A 25,021-nucleotide genomic window follows, 5' to 3' on the forward strand; every position below is an offset into this window, starting at 1 on the left:
GGGGGGGGGAGAGAGAGAAAGAGAGAGAGAGAGACAGAGAGAGAGAGAGAGAGAGAGAGAGAGAAAGAGAAACACCTATGAACTGGTGAATTTTGTTTCACCAGGTGCTAGGAGGAAGCAACAGTAGCCTTTTTGATATGGGAGGCAAATTCTGTGGCCCCTGAAGTTAGGCCACAACAATGGGAGAGGTCAAAGGACAGCTGAGTGGGGTCAGTGAGACACCATGGGGTGTATTTTGTTACTTAGTAAAAGGAGCAGCCTCCTAAAACCTTAAAGGATTCTGTTGAAAAATCTGTGTTGTGAAAAGGTTTTATGAGTCTCATGGCAAAAAGTACTGATTTATCTAAGGAATGCTTGCTTTTTGTCTGAATGAAAGGATAATCCTTACCAAATGTTGGCAACTTATTTATAAGCAATCAGTGTAGGTCTGAAAGGACAGTTAAGGTTGGAGTGTACTTTAGTTTCCAAAATGCTTATCATTTTAATGTTTCTGTAGCAGAGAATTCTCTGCTAGTGACATGCCATTTGTTCTTCAGACTCAAACCCAAATAAATTTTCAAGAAGAGGAAAGATAAAATGAATGAATGATGTAATAAGTTTTTGGCAAATGTTTCCCTTCACAGTAATTAAGTATACTTTCTAAAAGCAAAATATATGTACTTTTTAATTTTCTTAAGATAAAATTTCTTTAAAAACTAATTTTTAAGCTCTGTTTCTCCAGAACATTTTATTTCATTGTTAAAGAACTTAAAAGCACAAGAGCTTAGTACAATGTAAAAGGTATCTTTTAATTTATTTTGAATTTTCTGAACTGAACAAATTAATATAATATATAACTCTGGGCCTTCTGGAATAGGCACTTGATTTTTGTGTTTAATGTGATTAGTTGTGTTTAAGTTTAAAGAAAAAGGAGTAAATTGATGACTAAGTGTTGTTTGGTATCATTCCACAAAATTGAATTAAGTACAAGATACAGTATGCTTAGGGGTTTTAGGGATACAGGGATGAAGAAGGACACAGTCTCTGACTATTAGTAACTTACAGTCTTAAAGAGGGACGTTTGTACAAATAATTAATAAAAGTTTAAAAAATGATTAAATGCATAGAAGAGATTAGAGTGGGGGGAGAGAGAGAGAGAGGGAGAGATTGACAGATACAGAAAAGCAGAGGGAAAGAGCAGCCATAGGAGATGATGTGAATGTCTCCACATTTTTGGATTAGTAAGTAGGGAACCAATGTCAGAGTCAAGACCTTAGAGAGGATTTAAAAAAAAGAAAGACAGAAACAATAAAAATTTCATTCTTTATAGAAGAGAAAAAAACCCTCTAGTGCTTGGAAGGACTTTATAACAACCCAGACCTTCCATGGCTCCAAGACCCAAAGATTGTGGATACTTTAGGAAAGAAAATGGTGCTAAGTAGATTTATATGAAAGTGGAATTGTTGTAAGAATGGTGGAAGTTTTGTTGTAAACTTTATAACATACAGTAGGGAGAATATGGATTAAATGAGTAGTAGAAAGCAATTTCTTGATGGATAAATTAATTGTGGAGGTGATTTTCTACATTGCAAAATAGTAAGCATAGTTTCTAAAAGCAATAGATATATGTATGGAAATGATAATGTGCTCCATTTTAATTTTCGCAAGGTAAATAAATGCATCTTTCAAAAAATAATTTAGAATCATAAGTCTCTTGGCTAACAGTTGCTTGTCAAACTCAAGGATTTTTAAATAACATTAAAGTTGGGGCAAAATTGGCAAATAGCAACCTTAAATAAATCTTTAAGGGCCAAAAGATGGAAATACTGTGTGAGAAGATGGAAGGGAAAGATAAAGTTGGCAGGAATGACAGATCTAAATGGGAATGAGAGTGTCAGATGACACTTAAAATTTCAAGTTGATTTAGGACATATTCTCTTTTTGTAACTAGATTTTCTGCAGGATGTCATTTTTAAAAAGCAAAATGAATATTTAGATATATTTAAGTGTGTTCCTCTGTGGAAGACAGGAGGTATTTTACTCTAATAGGAAAATAGAAAATTATGCTACTTTTTTGAAAAAAAAAATTCTGATTCGCAACACTTTAAAACAGTAATTATAAAAAATTAACTTCTCTTTTAAAGATAATACACTACAGGAGGGATCTGTTTTTCCTTTAACTTCAGGCTTACAGGTTTTATTAATGACTCATACAAATGTATAAGGAAAAATGAAACCCAGTTCTAGATTTAGGGAATCAGTGAAACAAAAAATTATCTCCTCATTTAATTATAGTCATTAATTGTGTTAGTCTGGGTACTATGCTCAATTCACTTTGAAGACTTAGGAAATAATATAGAAAAGGAAGAAAAGAGAAGGGATGCAGATGAATATTTCAAATAGCTCCTTGTGCTGCTCCCAGAACAACTCAAAAGTTGCAAGTCTGAAAAATTGGAGAAAAGTAGCTTTTGAAATTCATTTCTAGTTTGAAGGGAGCTGGCTTTTGCCTCAGGCGTCTCATGCAAATTTCTCATGATTGTTATGATAAACACCTCAAGTTTTGGTTCTTTGTTGAAGTTGTATGGACAGCTCTATGTGTGGCAAGCATGATGAATGTTGTAAGCCACACTTTGGAAGCATTTCCTTGTATTTAATGTTTTCTGTTCTGGCTGATTAGCTTTGTTCTATGTTGAAAAATTGGTCTCTGGTGGCATGGTAGTGGTCACACATTGCCTATTACTGTTCTGTATCTTTGATGTTGCCCAGGGATAGCCTCTGGTCATTACACTAGCTCCAGAGATTCTTGACAGAGACTTGTTTATTTTACTCAAGAATTCATGGTATTCAAGGAAGAAAGTTAAGACTTCCAGAAGTAACAAATAACTCTTTATTACATGGAAGAATAGTGGAATTTGGTGGGGGGGATAGAAATACAGAAAATATGTAAATAATTTTCATTGAAACATGAGAATGGCAGTTGCTTCTTAGCAGTTATTTCTAGTCAGAGTTCTTATATTTATATACACACAAATATGTATATGTGTGTGTGTGTTTTAAGAGCTAAGTTGCTACATATATTTACACAATTTAAACTTATAGTTTTGGCTAAGAAGTTGTCAGAACAGAGATAGGACAACTTTTGCATTCTCCAGACTATTGAAAATGATCTTTGTGTCTTTGTAGGTGGCACAGTGAATAGAGTGCCTGACCTGGAGTTCAAGTCCAATCTCAGACACTTACTAGCTGTGTGACCCTGGGCAAGTCTCTTAACCCTGTTTGCCTCAGTTTCCTTATCTGTAAAATGATCTGGAGAAGGAAATGGCAAATCATTCTAGTATCTTTGCCAAGAAGACCCCAAATGGGGTCGCAAAGAGTCAGACATGACTAAAACAACTCAATAACAACAACATATTTAGAATATTTTGAGGAAGAATAGAGCATAAAAACAGAATAAATCACTTATTTTTAATGAATTTGGTGAAATGAATAGCCATGTGGTTTTTGGAAATATGCTTGAATAGACAGTACTGTCTATGAATAGTTTCTAATCTAAACCATTTGAATTTATAATTTTAATAAAATTTATTGTACAGAATGAAATGAGAAAACATTACTCTGTAATAGCAATAAAAATAATACATTTATATAGCACTTTAAAATTTGCAGAGCACTTTATTTTATAAATAAAGTATAAATAAAATAAATAACAATCCTATGAGATGGGTGTTGTATTATTAATACAGATGAAGGAACTGAGACTCAGAGAGATTAGATGGTTGTATCTCCATCCCAGCAGAATGTAAACTTTCTGAGAGCAGAAAGTTCTCTCTCTCTCTCTCTCTCTCTCTCTCTCTCTCTCTCTCTCTCTCTATCTCTCTGTCTCTCTTTTTTTGTGTCCCTGCTGCCTCGCTGTGGGCATGGCACATAGCAGATACCTAATAAAGGCTGAATGAATGAATGAATGTCTTAAGTAAGTATCAGAGCAGGGATAAAGCCCAGGTCCTCTTAATAGCTAATATTTATTTAGTCCTTAAAGGTTTACAAAGCACTTTGCATACCTAATCTTGTTTTATCTTCACAACATGCTGCTATTTTACAAATGAAAAAATGAAGACTCAAAGATAAAACTGACTTGTTCAAAGTCACACAGCCAGTATTTAAGTGACTGAGGCGGAACTAAAACCTAGATCTTCCAAGTTAAAATTCATTGTTCCTTTCACTGTTAAACATGTCTTTTATGAGAATCATTTTGTTGTTGTTCAGATGTTTCAGTTGTGTCCAACTCTTCATGAATTCATTTGGGTCTTCTTGGCAAAGGACCTAGAGTGGTTTGCCATTTCCTTCTATATCTTATTTTACAGATGAGGAAACTGAAGCAAACAGGGTTAAGTGACTTGCCCAGGATCACACAGCTAAGAAGTTTCTAAAGCCTGATTTGAACTCAGGAAGATGAATCTTCCTGACTCTAAGCCCAGCACTCTATCTGCCTAGCCTCCTAACTGCCCCGTAGAGTATTACAACTGGGAATAGAGTGGCACAGTGGAAGGGGGAGCTGATTTTGGTTGGAGTCAGAGGACCTGGATTCAAATTCAGGCTCTGGTTCTTAGTTTCTGTGTAACTTTGGACAAGTCACTTAACCAATATAGGCCTCAGTTTCCTCAATTTTTTTTTTAAATGGAGGGTTCTAAGGTCCCTTCTGGCTCCAGATCTATAATCTTATTAATTGGAATCAGCGATTTTATACACGCACTTTTGCACGTAACCTGCATTAGTTTTCTATTTTGGAATAAGCTCCTTTGAGGCAGGGGACTGTGTTTTAGCTTTTTATACAGTTCCTGGCACATAAAATCATAGACTCATGGGATGTTACTGCTGAAAAGGATATGCCGATTAATAAACAACTAGAAGTCTGAATCTTACATGTTCTGTTCAATTTGAGAATCTCTCACAGTTATCTCTGTGTGTGAGGTGATGGTGTGATTGATTCCAAGGCAGAGACAAAGATAAATAGACATAGGCATGTGCCTTCAAGGAGTTTATAATCTAGTAAGGAAGGTAAGACGTATAAAACTGAATGCAGTAGAAATTAGAAAACACTACGTGCATAGGAAAAATACAGAGAGTTTTATGAGTATTTAAGAGAGGGGGAGATTATTTCAGACTTAGGATGGCGGGGGATACGGTGAAAGCGATGTTTAAGAGATGGTATTTAAATTGGGCCTGAAAGAATGGATGAGATTTCAGTAGGCAGGGTAGAAAAGGAAATAAATTCTGAGGTTAGGTTCATGTCCTTTGCATGAGCAAAGACAATGAAGTAGGATATTTCAAGATGAGTTTAGTTTTAATATGAAGCTCATAAGGAACAGAATGAGAAAAAGTGGGTCAGAGACAGATTGTGAAGGACTGAAAGTCTTGACTTCATAGCCTATGAAAAGCTATGAATGGTTATGAACGGGAAGTGGCACCAATCAGAGCTATGCTTTAGAAAAATTTGGTAGGAGTACAGTAGTATAAATTAGCCAGAAGGAGACCAGTTAAAAATAATTGTCTTTGTTAGGTAAGGACATTTTCTGATTAAATCAATGAATCAAAACCAAGTGCAAACAAGGCCTACATACTTCCTTGAATCAATCAAAACCATTGTGTGAGGGACTTGGTCATGCCCTAAGGAATTTGTCTAAAAGAAAGGAGCAATCTCAGAACTAGAGATAGCTTCTAAGGGTCAGGAAGCTGAGAGATTGGAGCACGTGTGTGAGGTGGGACTGAACTGTGGCAGAGAGAGTAGATTCAGAGAAATCTCATCTGTTCTACAGGAATGTCAGAGTACAAGATGGAAATCCCAAGGAAAGTTTGGCTGTTATCCCAAGCTCCTCTCCCAGTACAGTACATGTCTATCCACAGTCAGGTCAAGTCAGTAAGCATTTATTAAGCACCTACTATGTGCCAGGCACTGTGCTAAGTGCAAATAAAGGCAAAAAATAGTCCTTGTTCTCAAATAACTCATACTGTAATAGGGACTATGATATGCACACAACTATGTGAAAAAAATATCTATATAATACATTAGATAGTCAGAAAATGTGTGGGAATTAGTGCCTTTAATAGGGAGAATTGGGAAAGGCTTCTTGTAGAAGATTGGATTTTAGCTAACGCTTGAAAGAAGATAGGAAAGTCAGGATATGGAAATGAGGAGAGAGAGAGAATTCCAGAGATGGGGAACAGCTAGTACAAATTCCCAGAGTCTGGAGATATGGAGCATCTTGTGTGAGGAACAGCAGGGAGATCAGTAACACTGGATTGAAGAGTATGTGCTAGGGCATATAACAAGACTGGAAAGGTAAGGAAAGGTTATGAAGGACTTTAAAAGACAAACAGGTATATTTGATCCTGGAAATACTAAGGAGATATAGGAGTTTTTGAGTGGGCTGAGGGTAGAGATGATGTCAGACGTGCACTTTAGGAAGATAAATTCAATAGCTGAGTGGAAGATGGATTGGAGTTGGGGAAAGACTTGAGGCAAGGAGACCAACCCCAGGGCTGTAGAGGTAGTCTAGGAGGGAAGAGATGAGAGGGGAGGCTAGAGATCAGGAAAAAGTTTAAGGCTGAGTAAGTAGATCTGAGAATCATCCCATAGAGGTGATAATTGAATCCATGGGAGCTAATGAGATCACCCAGAAAAATAGTATAGAGGGAGAAGAGATGAGAAACGAGGACAGAGTCTTGGGGGGGAGGGATACCCACAGTTCATAGGCATAAACTGGATGAAGACCCAGCAAAATAAATTCGGGAAGAGTGGCCAATCAAAAGGAAGACAAGAGGGCAGCTAGGTGGCACAGTGGATAGAGCACCAGCCCTGAAATCAGGAGGACCTGAGTTCAAATGTGAACTCAGACCAAACACTTATCACTAACTAGCTCTGTGACCCTGGGCAAGTCACTTAACCCCAATTGCCTTAAAAAAAAAAAAAAGACAGCCAAGAGATAGCAGTGTCTTGGAAATCTAGAGAGAAGAGAGTATCAAGGTGAAGAGAAAGAAGGTGAGCACTAGTGTCAGAGGCTGTAACAGAGGTCAAGAAGTATAAAGATTGCAAAAAGGCCATTACATTTAATCTGCTGTTTTATTGCCCAAACAAAACATAATTTTTCCTCAGCCACTAAGAGGATACATACATACATACGAATATACATACACAGTATATGTTTATATTGTATATGTTGATACATAATATATGTATGTTTATACATATGTTTATTCACAATATGTTTATATGTATATTTATGTTTATGTGCATATGTTTATACATAATAGTATGTATATGTTTATACACAATGCATATGTGTGACTGTGGGTGTATATAAAGTTAGGCAGAGAAGCCAACATGCATATATGTGTGTAAATTATTTTAACAGTGTTACAGATATATTTACATTATCTCTTTTAGAGGTTTGTTGTAAAGAAAGGACTTTATAAATTGTGAAGTGCTATCTCAATAAACTGTCATCATCATTTTAGTTTAGGTGAAAGGCTAATTCCTTAGTACTTCTGTCTTATGGTGAAGGTGCTTCCTCCAAGGGTACTGCACCTCAAAGAGTGAAGATTTGATAATTTTTCCATGACCTGTTATAAATCCTCCATAGAAATCTACCTAAGGTAGATACCTGGAAGTCTTCCTCTGGATATTTTGATATTTTATGGGTTATCAGGTCAAACCTCAGTCTGTCTGTTATCCCTTGCTCTTGATACAAGACAAACCCAACTACTTTATTTTTCATACATTTATTTGATAGATAATGCCTTTATTTCACTTCTGAGTTACACCCATGATATGTCTTTCAGTTCTTTAAGTCACTTGCAGTTTTTCTTCTTAGATTTTAGTGTTTCGTGATTGACATCTGTACAGCATCACTGGGGAAATATTATAGTCTCTTAAGAATTAATTTGTATTGACATTTTAAAATTTTTATATCATCTACATTTCTCAATATATCATCCTCCCAGAGAGCACTCATTCTTTTAAAAAAAAAAAAATGAAAAAGAGGGAGAAAAAAACTGGCAGAACCAACCTGCATATTGAAAAAGTATCCGTATTCTATACCTATAGTCCTCCTCTTTCACTTCTGTAAAGAAGCAGGAAGAGGTTCTTTCTCATTTTTTTCTTTCCAGCCAAGCTTGGTCATTTATAATTTAAAAGAATTTCGTTTCAGTTTCTTGGCTATTGTTATTCTATCCATTTACATTGTTGTGCTGATTGTGTGTATTGTTTTCCTGCTATTGCTTACTTTGATTTTTTTTCATTTATTTTCTCATGCTTCTCTGTATTGATCATATTGTTTCCTATAGAGCAGTAATATTACATTGCATTGGTATACCACAACTGTTTAGCCATTCTCCTGTTGATGGCTGTTACTTTGTTTCCAAGTCTTTGCTGCTACTAAAGGTGCTACTATAAATACTTTGCTGTAATGGGACCTTTGTTTTTGACATTGACCTTCTTGGGGTATATGCCTAGCAGTGGAATCTTTAGGTCAGTGAATATGGACATTTTTAGTCACTTTCTTTGCATAATTCCAAATTGCTTTCCAGAATGGCTGGAACAGTTTACAGTTCTATCCTCTGTGCATTAGTTTGAGGCCCGGAAAGGTTAAGTGATTTGCCCTATATCACAGGTAGCTAAGTAGCAGAGCTAGGCATTTATTTCTGATCCTCTGACCCCAAGTCTCGTACTCCTTGTAGTATCACTTGTTGCTCTTAGTTGTCAAATACAAAGACCAGTTTGGAGCTTCACAGGGAGGTCAGGGTAGATAGAGATTTCCTAGTCAAATGTGTAGAGGTGATAGTTAAAATTGAAACACAAGATTTGGGTGTCAAAAGGACCTAAGCAGAATCCATTTCATCTAATACATACCTCAAAAAGAATTTTCATTGTAACATACTCAGCAAGTGATCACTGGAAGACTTCCAGTGAAGTAGAACCCATTACCTGCAGAGACAGCCCATTCCATTTTGGGGTGACTCTAGTTTTTATGAAGTTTTTCCTATATCCAGGGTGCATTTGTGTCTGTAATTCTACCTTCTGCTCCTGGTTCTGCCCTCTGGGGCCAAACAGAAAAGGTATTCTCAAGAAGTTTGGCAATAAAATACAGGAGGGAGATAGAAAGGCAACTACAAGGCATATGGCAGGGATCTAGGGAATCGCTTTGTTTTTTATGTAGGGGAGACCTGAGCGTATTTGTAGACAGTGGGAAGGAAGCAATGGAGATTGAGAAATCAAAGATACATGAGAGCAAGGAGATAATTTATGGAGTCAGGTCCTAGAGGAGGATGGAGACATTAGGGCAGTGGGTGGGGGAGGGGTCGCACAACTAGAGAGGTTAGCTTTGGCATCGAGGAAGGTTTGGGAAGAAATGCCCTAGACAGGAAGGAAGACAGTATTCAAAGGGAAATGCCAGACCACTCTCCTTGAGATTTTCCTTATTTTCTGAGTTGAAACAACAGAATTCTTCATGTGATAGCCTCTTTCGCCATCTCTCTATCCACTCCACTATAGTCCTTGCCTAGTCTCTGAAAATATAACTTTAAAGGCTCATTTCAAACAATGCAGCTTCCAGGCATGCGTTAATCACATAGAATTCCATTGTAGATAAAATTAGAAATATGCTGTAGTACAGTCTGTAGAGTATCCACACTTCATAACATTTGTTTCTTTCACAAGTTCTGTGTGTGTGTATACACATGCACAAATATATCTGCTGTCTTGGTTTTTTAAAAATTATCTTTATATAGCTCGTGTGTGTGTGTGTGTGTGTGTGTGTGTGTGTTTATAGGTTAATTCTTAATTATTTGATGCATTTTGTTGTTATAAGTGGTGTTTTCCTTTCTGTCAATTTTCTTGATTTTTATGAGGGGTATATAAAAAGACAGTTGCTCTTTGTGAGTTTATCCTATCTCTCTCTATTTTATTTAATCCTTTTATTAGCTCAATTAAAAGTTTTTGTTCAGTCTCTTGGTTTTTCTAGCTAAATCCTGTCATCTACGAATTTTAACCTCTTAATTGTTGTTTATTATTTGTTCCATATTGAGCTGTGTAGAACTTTAAAATTATGTTAGATTATCAATCAATGAGCATTTATTTTTTTAAAATCTAAAAAAAACTTGCCCAGGGTCACACAACTAGTAAGCATCAAGTGTTTGGTCTGAGGCCGGATTTGAACTCAGGTCCTCCTGACTTCAGAGCCAGTGCCCTATCCACTATGCCACCTAGGTGCCCCAATGAGCTTTTATTAATACCTACTTTGTGCTAGGCTCTATAGTAAATGCTGAAGATACAGACTTTCCTTTTCATAAATTTACATTCTATAAGCTCAGGTTGTCTGATTATGTCCCTCCACTGCTCCATAAACTTCAGTGGCTTCAGAATTGAACTCTTTAACTTTACCCCAAACCCTTCCCTCTTCCATGATGGGGAAAGTCATGTAGAAGGGATAACTGTGTATAGCTTGTTTGTACACAATTTACATTTTATCTCCCTAGTTAAACTGAGGTCTCTGAGGGTAGAGAAATGTGTTTTTCTTTTCTTTGTTATCTTCAGGGCTTAGCACAGTGCCTCACATATAGTAGGCTTACTTATACTTACTATTTAGACTTAATAAATATTTATTATGAGTATAATTAAAAGTGATGACAGTAGAAAATCCTTCATCACCTCTTTTTTTTTAAAAAATAGGAATGCTCATTTTTTTCCATTGATTTAATATTTTCCCTGAGTGTCTAGTAGATACTTTTTGTCACATTGAGGAAATAGCCTTCAGTTTCTGTACATCTGAATGGGTTAGGTTTTTGTTTTTTTTCAATGAGGCAAATATAAGTTTGATACTTAAACTGGTAGGGATAAATCTGAAAAAGAAAATTTAAGCCAGTATAATTAATGAATATTGATAAAGCATATTAAATAGTAACTAGGACAGCCCTCTATCTTAATTATTCATTTTGACCAAGGAGGATTCTTAACAGGAATGTAAAGATAATTCCATATTAGGAAAAAATTCAGATAAATCATATTCATAAAAATATTACTCCAATGTTTCACTCTATTAAGGAAGTGACCTTGAATTCTAGAAGGTTATACTAGCAAAACACAATCTCTGGGAGGGTTTTAATCCAGTTCAGAAAGAGGTCTCAGAAATAGATTTTGTCTGGTCTTTGAAGGCCTGACTAGCTAAGTACCATGATGCTTAGCAACAGGAAATTGGCAGTTAGGGAGAAGAAATTTTAGCTAAACTCATAAATAAGAAAAATTATATTAAAATCTTATGGTTATAGTACTAGATTCAGAAAAGACCTGATTAAAAATAGAATCTCTTAGTATACTGCCTTTCTTCATATTTTCTATTGCAATTATGTCATTCAGCTATTTAACTAGTATAGTATTATAATTTTTTAAAAATAGTGTCTGTGCATGATACCATGCCTGACACATACTAGGCATTTAATAAATTCTGGTTGGATGAGTGAATAATTATCCAATGATCCAATTCAATAAACATTTATGGAAACATCTACTATGTCCAAGGCACTGTGCTAGCTTCTGGGAATACAAAGATAAAAATGAAATAGTCCCTTTCTGCAAAGAGCTTACATTATTGACATTTTCATTGATAGTTGACATTTTCAGTTCTTTGTATTCTTTATGATTCTGTGAAGTTTCATCCCTCAAATTTTTTAAAATCTGCATTTAGTTTCTTCTCCAGTTCTTCCTGGGATTTTTTTTAGCTGTTTGCGTCTTCTCCTAAACCCTCTCATGACTTTTTTCCCCTCTGATTTTAGTTCTTCCCTTATTTAGTATGTCTGTAACTTTCAGTAACTTTCATGAGATTTTTTAGGTTGTTTTTGAAGCTACTTCTAATATTGTTTCAGTGTGCCTTTTTTCTTTAGCTTTTCATAGGATCATCAGTTTGGACTTGGAAAGAGGCAGTGTAGTCCAGCCTCCTAATTTTAGAGATGAGATCATTTCTGTTTTTCCATAATGTGTTCGTTGTGTTTTTTCATAATCTTTTTTTTTGCTTCTGTTGTATTGATGCTCTTTAGCTTCTTATTGTTTTCTTGGTGAGTTCTTTTCTTGTGGGAATTTTTGGCAGTTTTTTTTCCTTTTATTATTTTTAGGGGAATCATCGGAAGTCAGGCCTGTGATCTCTTTGTTATCCTCTTAGAAATCTATAGTTCACATTTATATGGTATTTTATAGTTCCAAAGGCATTTTTCTTACATTATCTAACCAGAGCTTCATACTTACCTCATGAATCAAGCAGTATATGTATTATTACCCTTTTTAACAGGGAGGAAACTGAGGCTCAGAAAGGCTAAGTTAAGTCCAATGTCATCTGGCTAAGAAATGGCAGAGCCAGGACTTAAATCTAGCCTCATAACTCTGAGTCCAGTCCAATCTTTTAATGAGGCTTTCCTTGACTTGTTCCTAGGCAGGTTTGCTAAGGTCCTTCCAGTTCCCAGAATCCCAGGCTTGGGATCAAGGAAACAAAATCCATTTGATCTTTGCCTTTGCATAATAAGCCAGTCAGTGAGCCATCAAGTGTTATTGAGCTCTAATTACTTCCCAACACCATCTATATAGTTTCCTTTACATTAAATTTGCTTTTAAAAATCCTCCATCCCTCACCAACCTTTTGAAAAGAGTAATTCTGAAATAGGCAGCTCTGGTATGGTGGTTAGAGAACCTGGAAAAGAGGGTAGAGGAGGAAGAGAAGGAAAAGGCAATTTCAGTTTACATAAGGAAGAGAGATCCATTTGTTATTATATCATTAAAGCTGTCAATTAAAAAGAAAAAAAAGTTCTTGTCAGAAAAGAAAAAACTTTATTTTAAAATGGGAAAAGGAAACTATAACCAAAGTAACTATGTATTTAAGGAGAATTATACAAGTATCACTAACACGTAGTAAAGATGATTTGAAAGGATCTCTTTTTTTAAAGACTTGACACCTAATGGATTAAGTCCACATGAAATGGAAAGGGGAATCACATTCTCAGCCAGCTGTGATACAAATGGATCTAATGCCCTTAGAGACACAAGGCTCGTGCTGGTCCTGCCACTGTCATTCCCTCTGGTACCCTAGTGTGCGTTCAGATTTTTTCCTTTTAAGCAAGTCATCCTTGGTTCATTGTTTCCATTTATTTAAGTATTTAGAGTGCGATTTTTTTTGGTAGTCTAGTTTCATGCCTATCTAGCTTCATGCCTATTAGCCACCTGTCCTGAGCTAGAGCTTTCTATTTTCCTCCTTGTCCTACAGCTGCGGTATATTGACAAGGACAAAGCAATTACAAAAACTCTCTGCCACCAAAAGTCTTTGTTGAAATAATTCAGTATTATTCTTAAATGTACTTGTGTTTACCTGATGGGTCTATTGTATTTTGTTTTTGTAGACACTATTTGTACTTTGTGTTGGAAAGAACAATTTCAAGTACCTGGTTAACGTGGGAGGCTTATATCGTAAGTGTGTGAAGAAAGAGGTCTCCTGTCTCCTCTTTCCCTCTCCCTTTGTCCTCTTCCTTAATTAAGTGGATGTAGCTGCTGAAATGGAAAGGACAAGCATTATAGCAGAGTATAACTTGGTGTGAGTCCAAAATCCTTAAAATAAAAATATGGATAGGCTTCCTCATCTGATATTTTTGGTGGGAAAACTCTTGGTTTTTAGACTAGGAGAAAATCATTGAGGTTGTTTGAGTTTGCCTTGCATATAGGAGACACATAATAAATACGTTGTGAATGAATTAAGTCTTCATGTCTACATATGTATACTTAGAGAAATAATGATTCACAGCATAGACAGCTTCATGTATGAATATAAATATTACCATTCAGAATATTATTCTTATTTCTATCTACTGTGTAGATGAAAACATTACAGTTCTACACATTTACAACCTTAGGTACAGGTAGGAACTCTACAGGGCAGCTAGGTGGTGCAGTGGATAGAGTTCCAGGCCTGGAGTCAAAGACCTGAGCTCAAATACAGCCTGAGACACTTACTAGCTGTGTGGACAAGTTACTAAACCCTGTATGCCTCAGTTCCCCATCTGTAAAATGAGCTGTAGAAGGAAATGGCAAAGCACTTCAGTATCTTTGCCACTATAACCTGGAATGGGATCACATAGAGTTGGACACAAATGAAACGACTGCACAACAATACAAACACTACAGGCTGAAATATGACCTGTTCCTATGCTTTTTCCCTTAACCACCCCAAAAGAAAGACTAATACTGAGAAAAGTTGATAGAAGCTTTGGCAAGTGGTAGAGGTCTGCTTTAATTTTCTCCAATGTCCTTTATCGCCAAAAAGGGTAAAGGATTCACAGAGCATGTAATGGTTGTTTGGACTTTATTTGACTTACTGAGGTGACAGGCATGTCTTATAAGTACTGTGTTTGGATCCACTAATTATCTGGGTGCACATAACATTTCATGTGGTGAGATGCCCCCTCTGTTTTAGTAGCATCTTTATTAACTGAAAACATTTATTGGAAACCTGTAAGTATCTGATGCTATACAAAGGAAATAAAAATAGACATGCCCCCTGCCCTTAATAGTTCCCTATATAAAACAGACTGCAAAGGAAACTCAATCATAGGGACTCATAAACTGCCCCCAACATTGGACAGGACTGTTTATGCAATGGACTTTACAGATATTTTTGTCTTATTATATTTTGTTTTTGCTGCCTCAAATATTTTTCTCATCTGTTAGCATCCTCATCTTGTTGGAGTTGACTTTCAGCCAGATACTGATTCCAGCTCATGGAAATATAATGCTGAGAGGCACTTAGTCCTTGACTTGTTTTGAGAATGAAGGCAAAAGAGCTCAATTGCTGTAGGCTTGCCTACATTACCAGTCTCGTAGAATGCTATTGGGTGGAATTTTAAGAACTCCCTCATGAAAGCATACTGCATTAAATGAACATTTATTTAATAAGGTTCATCTGCGTGAACTAGCATGAACTAGCTAAGTCAGTCCTTTGCTAATAGCCAGTTTGGTGATCGTTCTGTGCTTGGGGCTAGTTTTATGATTCTTTACTTTGTCTGAGAAGGTAGGAGACAAACAGGTCTTTACGACATTTCATGTCTTCATATTAATAGTTAGCGTTTATGTAATGCTTTAAAGTTTCCAAGGCACTTTGTATGCTTTCATTTGAGCCTCACAATAACCTGGGAAAGTAGGGGCTTGTGATATCCCCATTTTACAGATGAGAAAACTGAAAAATAGGGAGAATAAGTGATTTACCCAGGGTCTTTCCCACAGCTAGTAACTGAGGCAGGATTTGAAATCAGGTTTTCTTGAATATCTTTATTGATCCGCAGTCTTCTTGATTAATGAGCTGTTAACTATCTCTTTACTTGAGAACTAATGGACTCATAAAAGTAGGGGGAGCAGGATAATTCAAAGAATACTGTCAGCTACCTCCCAGACTCTTCAACATTTCTGTGGAATGGCAAGCTCCCCTGGTATTTCCTATAGAAGTTTACTGGGAAGAATTCTCTCAAAAGAAAGTTTATTGACTGAATGATTGACCATTATTCTTATTATGATAATGATTATTGCCAGCCTTACGATTTTATAGTGGTAGGCAACACCCACTGAGGATATTCTTCTGCCAATGTTGGTCAGCTGGTCAGTTGGTCACATACAATGTGCTCAGCAATTTTTGACAAGAGAGTTGCCTGGGGGATTTAGAGATGAGGTGACTTTCTTAGGGTCACACAGCTATTATGTGTCAGCACTTGAAACTAGGGCTCTCCATCCCTAATGCCAAGTCTATTCTCGCTTGATTGTTATTACTGTTGTTACAACTGAAGGTTTTTTCAGGATTCATACACAGTCTTATAAGCACCACAGGGATGCCTGCAACATTGTCCGTCCAAGTGCTATGTAAGTGCCTACTGCACTTTTTGCTAGCAAGACATTTGATAGATTGGGCCAAGAAGAATTGGGGAAGAAATTAGTCCTTTCTCTTTGAAGTTGTAGGTGGATCCTTTGTCTTCTCAATTTACCTAGTCACTTTTCCACTCTGTGTTTCCTAATGCCTAGTTCACCATGCTCTCCTGCTTCTGTTCTGTCCCACGTGTCAGTGTTAGTGTTACTATTCAGTTTTCTGTTTCAAAGTATTATAATTCATGACATAATTTATGTAGTGGGGGGAGGGGGAGGAAGGAATATTTTACCATCAATATCTGTAGGATGTAGCACCAACCTGTAACATATTTGAAAAATGATAAAAATAGTTGTTTTCTGAGTCAAATATTATATGCAATTTTATGAGTTATAAGTGCTATCTGTGTAGAGAGGCAATGTGGCTGGCTTTAGAGTCAGAAATACCTGAGTTCAAGTTCTTCCTTTGATACATAACTCAGAGACCTTTCCCCTTAGGCAACTCTGTAGGGCTGTAAGCTCCAGAGAAGTTGTTCACTTATATCTGTGGGAGAAATTTTCCACACTGGGATCACTTTTCCTGATCAACTCCCAGGTCCAGTTCAAAAAAACTAAACTAATACTTAGATCATATAGATCTAGAGTGAGAAGGGACCTTAGAAATTATACAAGCCAATCAGTATATCAATCAATCAATCAACAAGCATTAATTGTCCTAATTAAGGACACTACTATATGCCATGGAAAAGGAAATGACAAACTACCTAGTATCTTTGCCAAGAAAATCCTGAATGGGATCATGAAGAGTTGGACATGACTAAAATATAACTGTACTGAGCTGTATGCCAGCCACTGTGCATAGGGGCTAGGATTAGTAAGACAAAAATAAAAGTTCCTGCCCTCAAGGAGCTTGTAGTCTACCTAAGCAGGATTTCTGCAAGATTCCTGATAAGGAGAAGGAATTTGCTGTTTCCTGAAGAAATTAAATCCATTTTGGACAGTTCTAATTGTTAACAAGTTTTTCTTAAGATCAAGCCAAAATTACTTGGAAACAAATGTGATAAATAATGTGACTGCTGCTGCTGCTGTGGTTGTTATTGTTTTAAGGGGGAAAAAAAAAGAGATGAGATTATAAGGTGAGACTGATTTTTTCGTGTTTGTTTGTGGTTGGATGTGATTTGTAAATTTGAAGGCAATTCCAGATGAATTTTCTCTCTCTTTCTGTCACTCTCCTCTTCCCCCTCCTCTTCTCTCCCCTCCTTCCCTCCCTCTCTCTATGTATACATACACATGTGTATATGTATATATGTATGTGCTTTTTTATGTGTATTCATTACCTGGCAGCCACGCAGAAATAAGTACAGTTAACTCCAAGGGACTGTTGAACCTCCAGGTACTCTTAGGAATAGGTTTTCTTGCTGTCTACCTTCTATATCACAGAAAAGGTGAAAACTCTTCCTAATGCCCAGTGTCAGAATACTGAAGACTGCATAGGTATACATAGGACCCAATGATGGACTCTTGTCTGTATTGTGAATATTAAAAGTCTTTTGGTGGCTTCCTTAATAAAACCAAGGTGCTTCAGTTTATTTTTCTTGTCTTTTGCATTTTGAAGACTCATAAACCTACATCCTGAGAGACTCATAAAATTGTCTTTAGAAGCAGAGTTGTTTCAGGACAGGTAATTGATGACAGAATCTGGCTTTATAGCAACAATTACAGACCCTAGTTGGAAGGAGGTGAATTATTTACTTATCTATGTGCATGTTGAATCCCTCTTCTCTATCCCATACTCCCCTCAAAATTCCTTGAGAGTACAAACTATTTCATTTATCTCTTTGTATGTTCAATGCCCAGGTCAGTGCTTAATATGTTTGTCAAATTGAATTGTATGGATGGGCTATAGAAATTAAAGGTGGCAATACAAATCTCTTCATTGCTAAATTTGTTGGCCTTTTCTCAGTCTTCATTCTTAACTTATCTGCAGCTTTTGACACTATTGACAACCTCCAACACTCTCTCCCCTCGTGGTTCCCCTAAAACTTAACCCTCTCCTGCTTTTCCTTCTTCCTCTCTTCTCAGTCTCCATTAATGGGTCATCATCAGTGCCCTGTCTATTAACCACCTATGTCTCCCAAAGCTCTGGCTGGGCTCTTTTCTCTCTCTCAGTAATGTCATGAACTTCTGATAGTTTAAAATCATGATTTTACAAATTCCTCCCAGATCTTTATAGCCAGATCTTATCTCTCCCCTGAGCAGCAGCTCTTCACACTGAATGCTTGTTGAATCAATGCCTTGTAGACATCTCAACCTCAACTGGGTGTAGGTCATCAATCAACAAACATTTCCTAAGGTCCTCCGTGCAAGCTGTTGAGAATACATATTCAAAAGTAAGGCAGTCCCTGTCCTCAAGTTGCTTACATTTCATTGGGGATATATAACATGTTCACAAATTACTAACTATTGGATTACATACAAAATAAATACAAAATGATGGGGGAGTGGAGAGGGTCCCTACAACTGTGGGGATCAAGAAAGGCTTACAGGTTGCTAGGAGGCAAAGTGGATAGAGAGGAGGACCTGAGTTCAAATGAAGCCTCAGACACTTGGCACCTATTTTGTGACCCTGGGCCAGTCACTTAACCCTGTTTGCCTCAGTTTCCTCATCTGTAAAATGAGCTGGAAAGGGAAATAGCAAAACTACTCAAGTATCTTTGCCCCTGGGGAGATCATAACGTCAGACACAACTAATCAACCCCCCCCCCAAAAAAAAATTGACCATGAGCTGAGTCATGATATCAACCAAGCTATTTAATGGAATCCTGGCTTTCAAGCACAGAATTCTGTGATGATAAGGAAATATCTAAGGGAGGAGACTAAGAGAGCAGGAAGTAGGGAATAAGCATACATATGGTATTATAGTGCCTACTCTGTGCTAGGTACCATGCTAAATACAACCCTACAAGGTAGGTGCTGTTATTATCTCCCTTTTATAATTGAGGAAACTGAGACAACCTGAAGTTAAGTGACTTGTCCAAAGTCACATAGCTAACAAGTGTCTGAGGTTAGATTTGAACTTAGGTCTTCCTGACTCCAGGTACTTCAGGGTGAAAGGGTGAGGGGGAGCCTTGAGGAAGGAAAGAGGTGGGGAGCTTGTGAGGAGTGACATAATCAATTAGGAATGTATAAAAAGATTGCCTGGTGGTGGTGAGGAAAAAATATTCTGACACTTAAAACCCAAGCATCAGAAAAATCATGATTATATGTGTACTACATAATTTGTGTCAATTTATCCTCTAAGCTCTTACTATCTTTGTCAAATGCAGTTTTAATGCAAAAAAAAATCCATATTCCAGTATTTCCCTTTGAGGTTCGGAATGATGAAATATTGTTGATTGATGAGTTATATCCAGAAAGAGCTCTCCCTCCTCTGGAAGCAAGACCAGTATAATCTACCCTTTTTACTCCACCATACTGCAAATACCAAATTGGAAAGGGCTAAGAAACTAGGGTACCATACAACATAATGTTTTCACACAATATAAACTTCTGTGGTTGTGCCCTAAATAGAGAAATAAACCTTGATTGATGGAGGAATATACTAACTTCTGTCAAGCTAAGACTTCAGGGTTTGTTTGTGTTTTTTCCATTAAGTTTTTAGATCCTAAGAAGTTATGGAAATCACTTTATTTCCCTTCCACTTAGGAAATCAGTAGAGCAGAGGTGGCAGAACACTAGCAGCACCAGATTAAAATATAATTGGGAAATATTTTTTTAAAATAAGTAAAAATACAGTTACTGACAGGGATCCTTATGTATGGTTTAGAGACCCTGATTTTTACTTGAGTTTGATACCACTGCTGTAGGGGACCTCTGTGCTACAGAGGCAGTAGCAGGAGTTAAGAAAGGCAGCACAGGGAGTAACAGAGACTTATTTGTGGATCCTGCAACGCTAAGAAACTCTTTAGAGTAGAAGTAGAGCTGAAATTGACCCCATACTTTCCCTTGAAATGGTTTCCAAACCTAATCAGCTATCCACAATCTTGAGGGAATAGGGATGTGGTCCCAGTGTGAACCTGAGGACTTCAGATTGATTGGTTGGGGAATCCTAATGTAAGGCATTTATCCTAGCTTGATTTTCAGACATAAAAAAACTTTAAAAGGTCACTTTGAATTAGGATTTGACCACAAAGGTACAAAGGCAAAGTCATTTAATACTCTGAAACCTTGTCATACATAAATTCAGTAATGTGAAATAAGATTCTGAATGGACTAGTGAAATAGAACAGTGCTAGCTGTAAAGTAAGTATTATTTCTACCATCTATACTTCCTGTGCTCCTAATCATGTGTGTCTGAGTGATGCTGAAAAATCTACTGGGCCAATTACAAATTTATGTTTGTCTAATATCAATGGGGCCCTCTCTTCAGGAAGGCAATCATTTTATTCTTTCAAATTGATTACCTACCTCATTCCCCCCAGATTTTACTCTATTCCATACCTTCTCTTCTTTCCTCAAGCCTCTCACATCATACCCATTCTTCTCACTCTCTCAGCTGAAAACCTCATCTTATACTTCGCTGAGAAAATATAGTTTCATTTGCTCTGTGCTCTTTTCTCCTCCACATTTCAAAACCCCTCTTCTATTAAAACCCCTTTACTCCGTTCTATGTTCCTGCTCTTTACTAAGATCTACTTAGTTTTCATGAATCTCTGTTCCCATTTCCTCCCAGTCTTTTCTAGCAGACTGCTGCCATAGGCATCCCTTTTCTCTACCTAATCTTCATTCACTACTGCTGCCTACCAACATACTCTATCCTTTAAAATAAAATTAAAAATCCAAAAACCCACTCATTAAACCTCACCAATCCCTCAAGCCTTTCTTAGTCCTCATCTTTCTTGACCTCTCTGTGGCATCTGACAAGAGTGCACCACCCACTTTACTTGGATATGTTCTCTCTTTTCTGGATTTTATTGACACTGCTGTCTGTTGTTTCACCTCTTACCTGTATGTCTTGGCTCCTTCCCTGTCTCTTTCTCTGGCTTCCAGGGTGCCAGGGCTTGTATTAAGTGGCTATAGATACAAATAACTGTCAAAGGTATCCATGGTTCAGGGACTTAGACAAAGCCTGTTTCCCAGCAAGAGACAGGGATGTTTGTGTGATATTCAATAATTGTGAAGTAATTACAATTGTAATCACTGTAATTCAGTAATTGTAAATTGTCTGTCAATGGTCATCTCATATTGCAATGCCCAGTATAACTACAGAGATGTCTGTCTTTCATGTCACCACCTTCGTCAATGAATTAGCTTTGGGTGCAGAAATTCCTAGTTATGGCTCTGTATGGCAGGCATGAGTATGCTATGGTGTATTTGCTAATGAAGAATCACATAAGAGAAGCAAGATTTATGACCAGAAATTGAAGGACTTGGTCGTGTAATGAGACTGAGAACTGATAGGTGGCTCCTATCTAGGGTTCTTGACCTAGTATCAAGGAATCTTGAGGAAGACCGCTACCACCACCACCACCACCATGTTGGGTCAGCTTCCTGCAGAGACTTACAGGGGAATAGCAACAAAAGTTGCACAGCTTGAGAAGGTATAGCAGGATGTCATATTCGGTTTTTCACTGTTGGAGAGATCATCTGCACTGAGGAGATTGTGGTTCCATTTAAGTATGCAAGTGTATATTATGAGCTAACACAACTCAGAATACAGTGCTAGTTGGAAAATGCATCTTTATGTCTGGGAGCTGCTTTCCAAAAAGTGACACAGATAGATTTTTGTAGCATTTGGTACTTCCAAAGATTTAGTTCATTTGATATAGTCTTCATGAACCATAAAGATAATCCATTCACAGAGCCAACAAATAAAAAAATCATTGGTGTTGTGTGCCTGAAAAGTTTGTAATCATTTATTGTGTTCTCCTTATAGTGAGGCTGTGTCAGTGATATGCGGACCAGCCAGCGCTTGTGAAAGCTGCCAAAATACCAGTGACTTCCCTTGTTACATAATATTTCCATGAAGCTGGGTAGGGGAGTGGAATAATCAGGCTGTTGTCATTTGTCCTTCATTAAGTGAGACCCTCTAAAGGTTCCATATGAAGAGGGCCTTCTTCTAGTAGTGTAAAGTTTGCCAAGGGCCAACAACCTGAAAGATTTGCCACAAACTATTAAAAAACAGTAACCCTGAATACAAGAATTAGTTATATAACCCTATGTATTTTGTCAATAAGGAATTGTAGGAGAGAATTTGTAGTGTGTATCAATAGAATTTACACATATAGTCACTCCTTAATGCATTCATTTTTATATACCCTTCCTTTATCTATTTATCTATCTATTTATCTGTTTTTATTTATTTTAGATCATGGGGAATTCATATGCAGGGCAACTGAAATCTGCCCGATTTGAAGAAGCCCTTCATAATTCAATAGAAGCATCCCTGAGATGTAGTAGTGTTGTACCAAGGCCAATTTTTTCTCAGCTCTATTTGGACCCTGACCAGCACCCCTTCTCTCCTGCAGGTAAGCTCCCCAAACTCAATACCAATATGGTGGTCTTCCTTGGTCTTAAAAGACTTAGGGGTTACAGTGTTGGAGGTTTCTGAATCAGTCACTTGAAATTGTCTCACTTTCCTGAGACATGTCTTCTAGAGGATTTTATTTTTTGCTGGTATTTTTTCCCTCAAGGCATTTTTTTCATCGAGTCCCAGTATGATGTTATCTACAGTTTGTTTGCTTACTCAGATGTCAAGCCCAAAGTGGAAGATCTGGATAAAGAACTGGTACACCGCTACACTCAAAATGGGAGTTTGGACTTTTCTAACAACCCAACTGTTAATGAAATGGAAGATGAAGATGAAGATGAAGAAATGTCAGATTCAAATAGCCCACCAATTCCCTATTCACAAAAGCCTGCCCCAGAAGGGTCTTGCACTACAGATGGTGAGTTTTATTTTCTTTCTCTTTTATTTGATTCTTCTATTAGATTATTAGTTTCTGATCATAATGGATATATGTTGGGAATTTATGGGAAATAAAGTGATTGGCTTGCATATAGATTTTTTAAAAATATACTGCTCAAAGAAATTGTAGCAACAGTAGCAATGATAATAGATCGTGTTTATATAGCATTTTATCGGGCAGCTAGGTGGCACAGTGGAGAGAGTACTGGGCTTGGAGTCAGAAAGACTCCTTTTTTTTTGTGAGTTCAAATCTAGCCTCAGACACTTACTAGCAGTGTGACCCTAGGCAAGTCACTTAACCCTGTTTGTCTCAGTCCTCAATCTGTAAAATGAGCTGGAAAAGGAAATGGCAAATCACTCCAATATCTCTGCTAAGAAAACCCCAGATGAGGTGACAGAGAGTCATACATGACTGAAGAACAACAGCATGTATCATTTTGAAGTTTATGAAACATCTGTTTCAGAATAATCCTGGGAAGGTTGGTAAGGCAGGTGATATTATCTTCCCTTTTACAGTTAGGAAAACTGAGACTCAAGGAGATTATGGATAGATAGTAGCAGAACCATTAACCCAGGTCTTATGAGTCTGTGCCCAGAACTTTTATACCAGAGTTTCAACCCCTGCCCTCCCTCCCAGCCACATGAGGCCACAGTACATCTGAGTGCTGCTGGATCCAGATTAAAATGTAATTGGAAGATATTTTAACAAAATAAGTAAAAATACAATAAGACAGAGATAACATTATATTTTAAAACTAAGTCAATATGCAGCACGTAGGGATCCCCATGTATAGATTAGTGGCTTCTGTTTCTATTTGAGTTTGCTACCACAGCTTTACACTATACATAGGAATTCTATTTTATTAGGAATGCCTTACCTGTCTTTGGCAGGTTGCCTCCCCCCAAAAAGTATACTAATGTAGCACCCTTCCAGGACTACTCAGGATCTCCAGAGAAGTGACCAACTACTCCAATCAGTCCTCAACTTTTGCTGGTATAACATTCCTAGAAAACAGTGCAAAAGTAAAAAAAAGTGAATTTTGATACATTGAACCTATGGGAAATGGAGGGTTAGGATCCCAACACCTCCAAAAACTGTAATCTTTCACTAGAGATTGCTGAAAATATACAGTTCCTTATAACAGAATATTAATTCTGATAATACATGTTTCCTAACTTAGTAACCACAAAATAACCCATAAAATACAGTACACAAAGTAAAATTGGTAACATGCAAAACATTTTTCTTGATAGTAATTTCCTAGGATTGTGTGACATTTTGTGCCAGTATTTCAATAAAAAATATTGATTTCAGACAATATTTGCTTTTTATAGCACGTGAAATCTATAATGCTGCAAGTATTTTCCTCCTTTTTGCGGATATAACAAATTGTCCATTCATTAACACTAAACTCATGGCCCACAGCTACTGATATTCTGGCACGAAGTTTATGTTATACCTTTATTTTCTCACTAAGCTGCTTGATTAACTTTACTCGATTGGGCTTAGAATCCAAAGGACTTGCCCCATGGTTTGAGAGCATAATTACCACACCAAACTTGAGTTTTAAAGGCAAACCATGAAAATATTCAAGGAATGCACAGGGAGCTCTTTACAGTGGTTGAGTGAACAAGACCAATGAAGCACCTAGCAGCTACAAGCTGTTCCACAGACTTGTGTACATTGAGTCTTTCATTCTTTTCTCTACTGCACATAGCCATGATTGTGCATGGTTGCCAATGCAAAAGTGAAAATGAAGTTACTAATAAAATCATAGGGACACTTGAAGTCATTGAAGTTAAGCTCAGGAATGTTGAGGATTGACTGTACCTCCATTTTGTTAGTCTGTATTCCTTAAACTGTAGCTGGTGAGCCCCTACCAGTGAATTTATGTTTATTAGCTAATCAGCATAGTTAACTCAAAGCAAGGGATTTACCAAGATGGCATGGTAAAGACAGTAGCTATAAAACATTTCTCTCATAAATTTTGGTTGCCCTATCACATAAAAATATACAACATTAGTAGGAAGAGTAGAAACAAATTTAGAGTACATTGTTAGTGAGGAATCATATGTAACCAAAGCACCTCAACTCTCCAATATTCAAGAGCCTAATGTCCTTTCTCTTCTCATGGTTTTCTGAC

At 37.0% G+C, this 25,021-nt stretch overlaps 1 protein-coding gene across 1 annotated transcript in view; it reads left to right on the forward strand.

Moving 5' to 3' along the window:
* The window catches only part of LOC114053759 (GREB1-like protein), a 148,257-nt gene that overhangs the window by 1,322 nt on the left and 121,914 nt on the right, over positions 1–25,021 (forward strand). The window contains exons 2-3 of the mRNA XM_027876896.1: positions 22,278–22,437; positions 22,660–22,857. Of these exons, the coding sequence (XP_027732697.1) occupies positions 22,281–22,437; positions 22,660–22,857 (355 nt within the window). The 5' untranslated portion in view covers positions 22,278–22,280. The remainder of the gene's footprint in view (positions 1–22,277; positions 22,438–22,659; positions 22,858–25,021) is intronic.

The sequence above is a fragment of the Vombatus ursinus genome, unplaced genomic scaffold (assembly GCF_900497805.2).
Source record: "Vombatus ursinus unplaced genomic scaffold, bare-nosed wombat genome assembly UNPS02014812.1, whole genome shotgun sequence".
In the NCBI taxonomy this organism is placed as follows: domain Eukaryota; kingdom Metazoa; phylum Chordata; class Mammalia; order Diprotodontia; family Vombatidae; genus Vombatus; species Vombatus ursinus.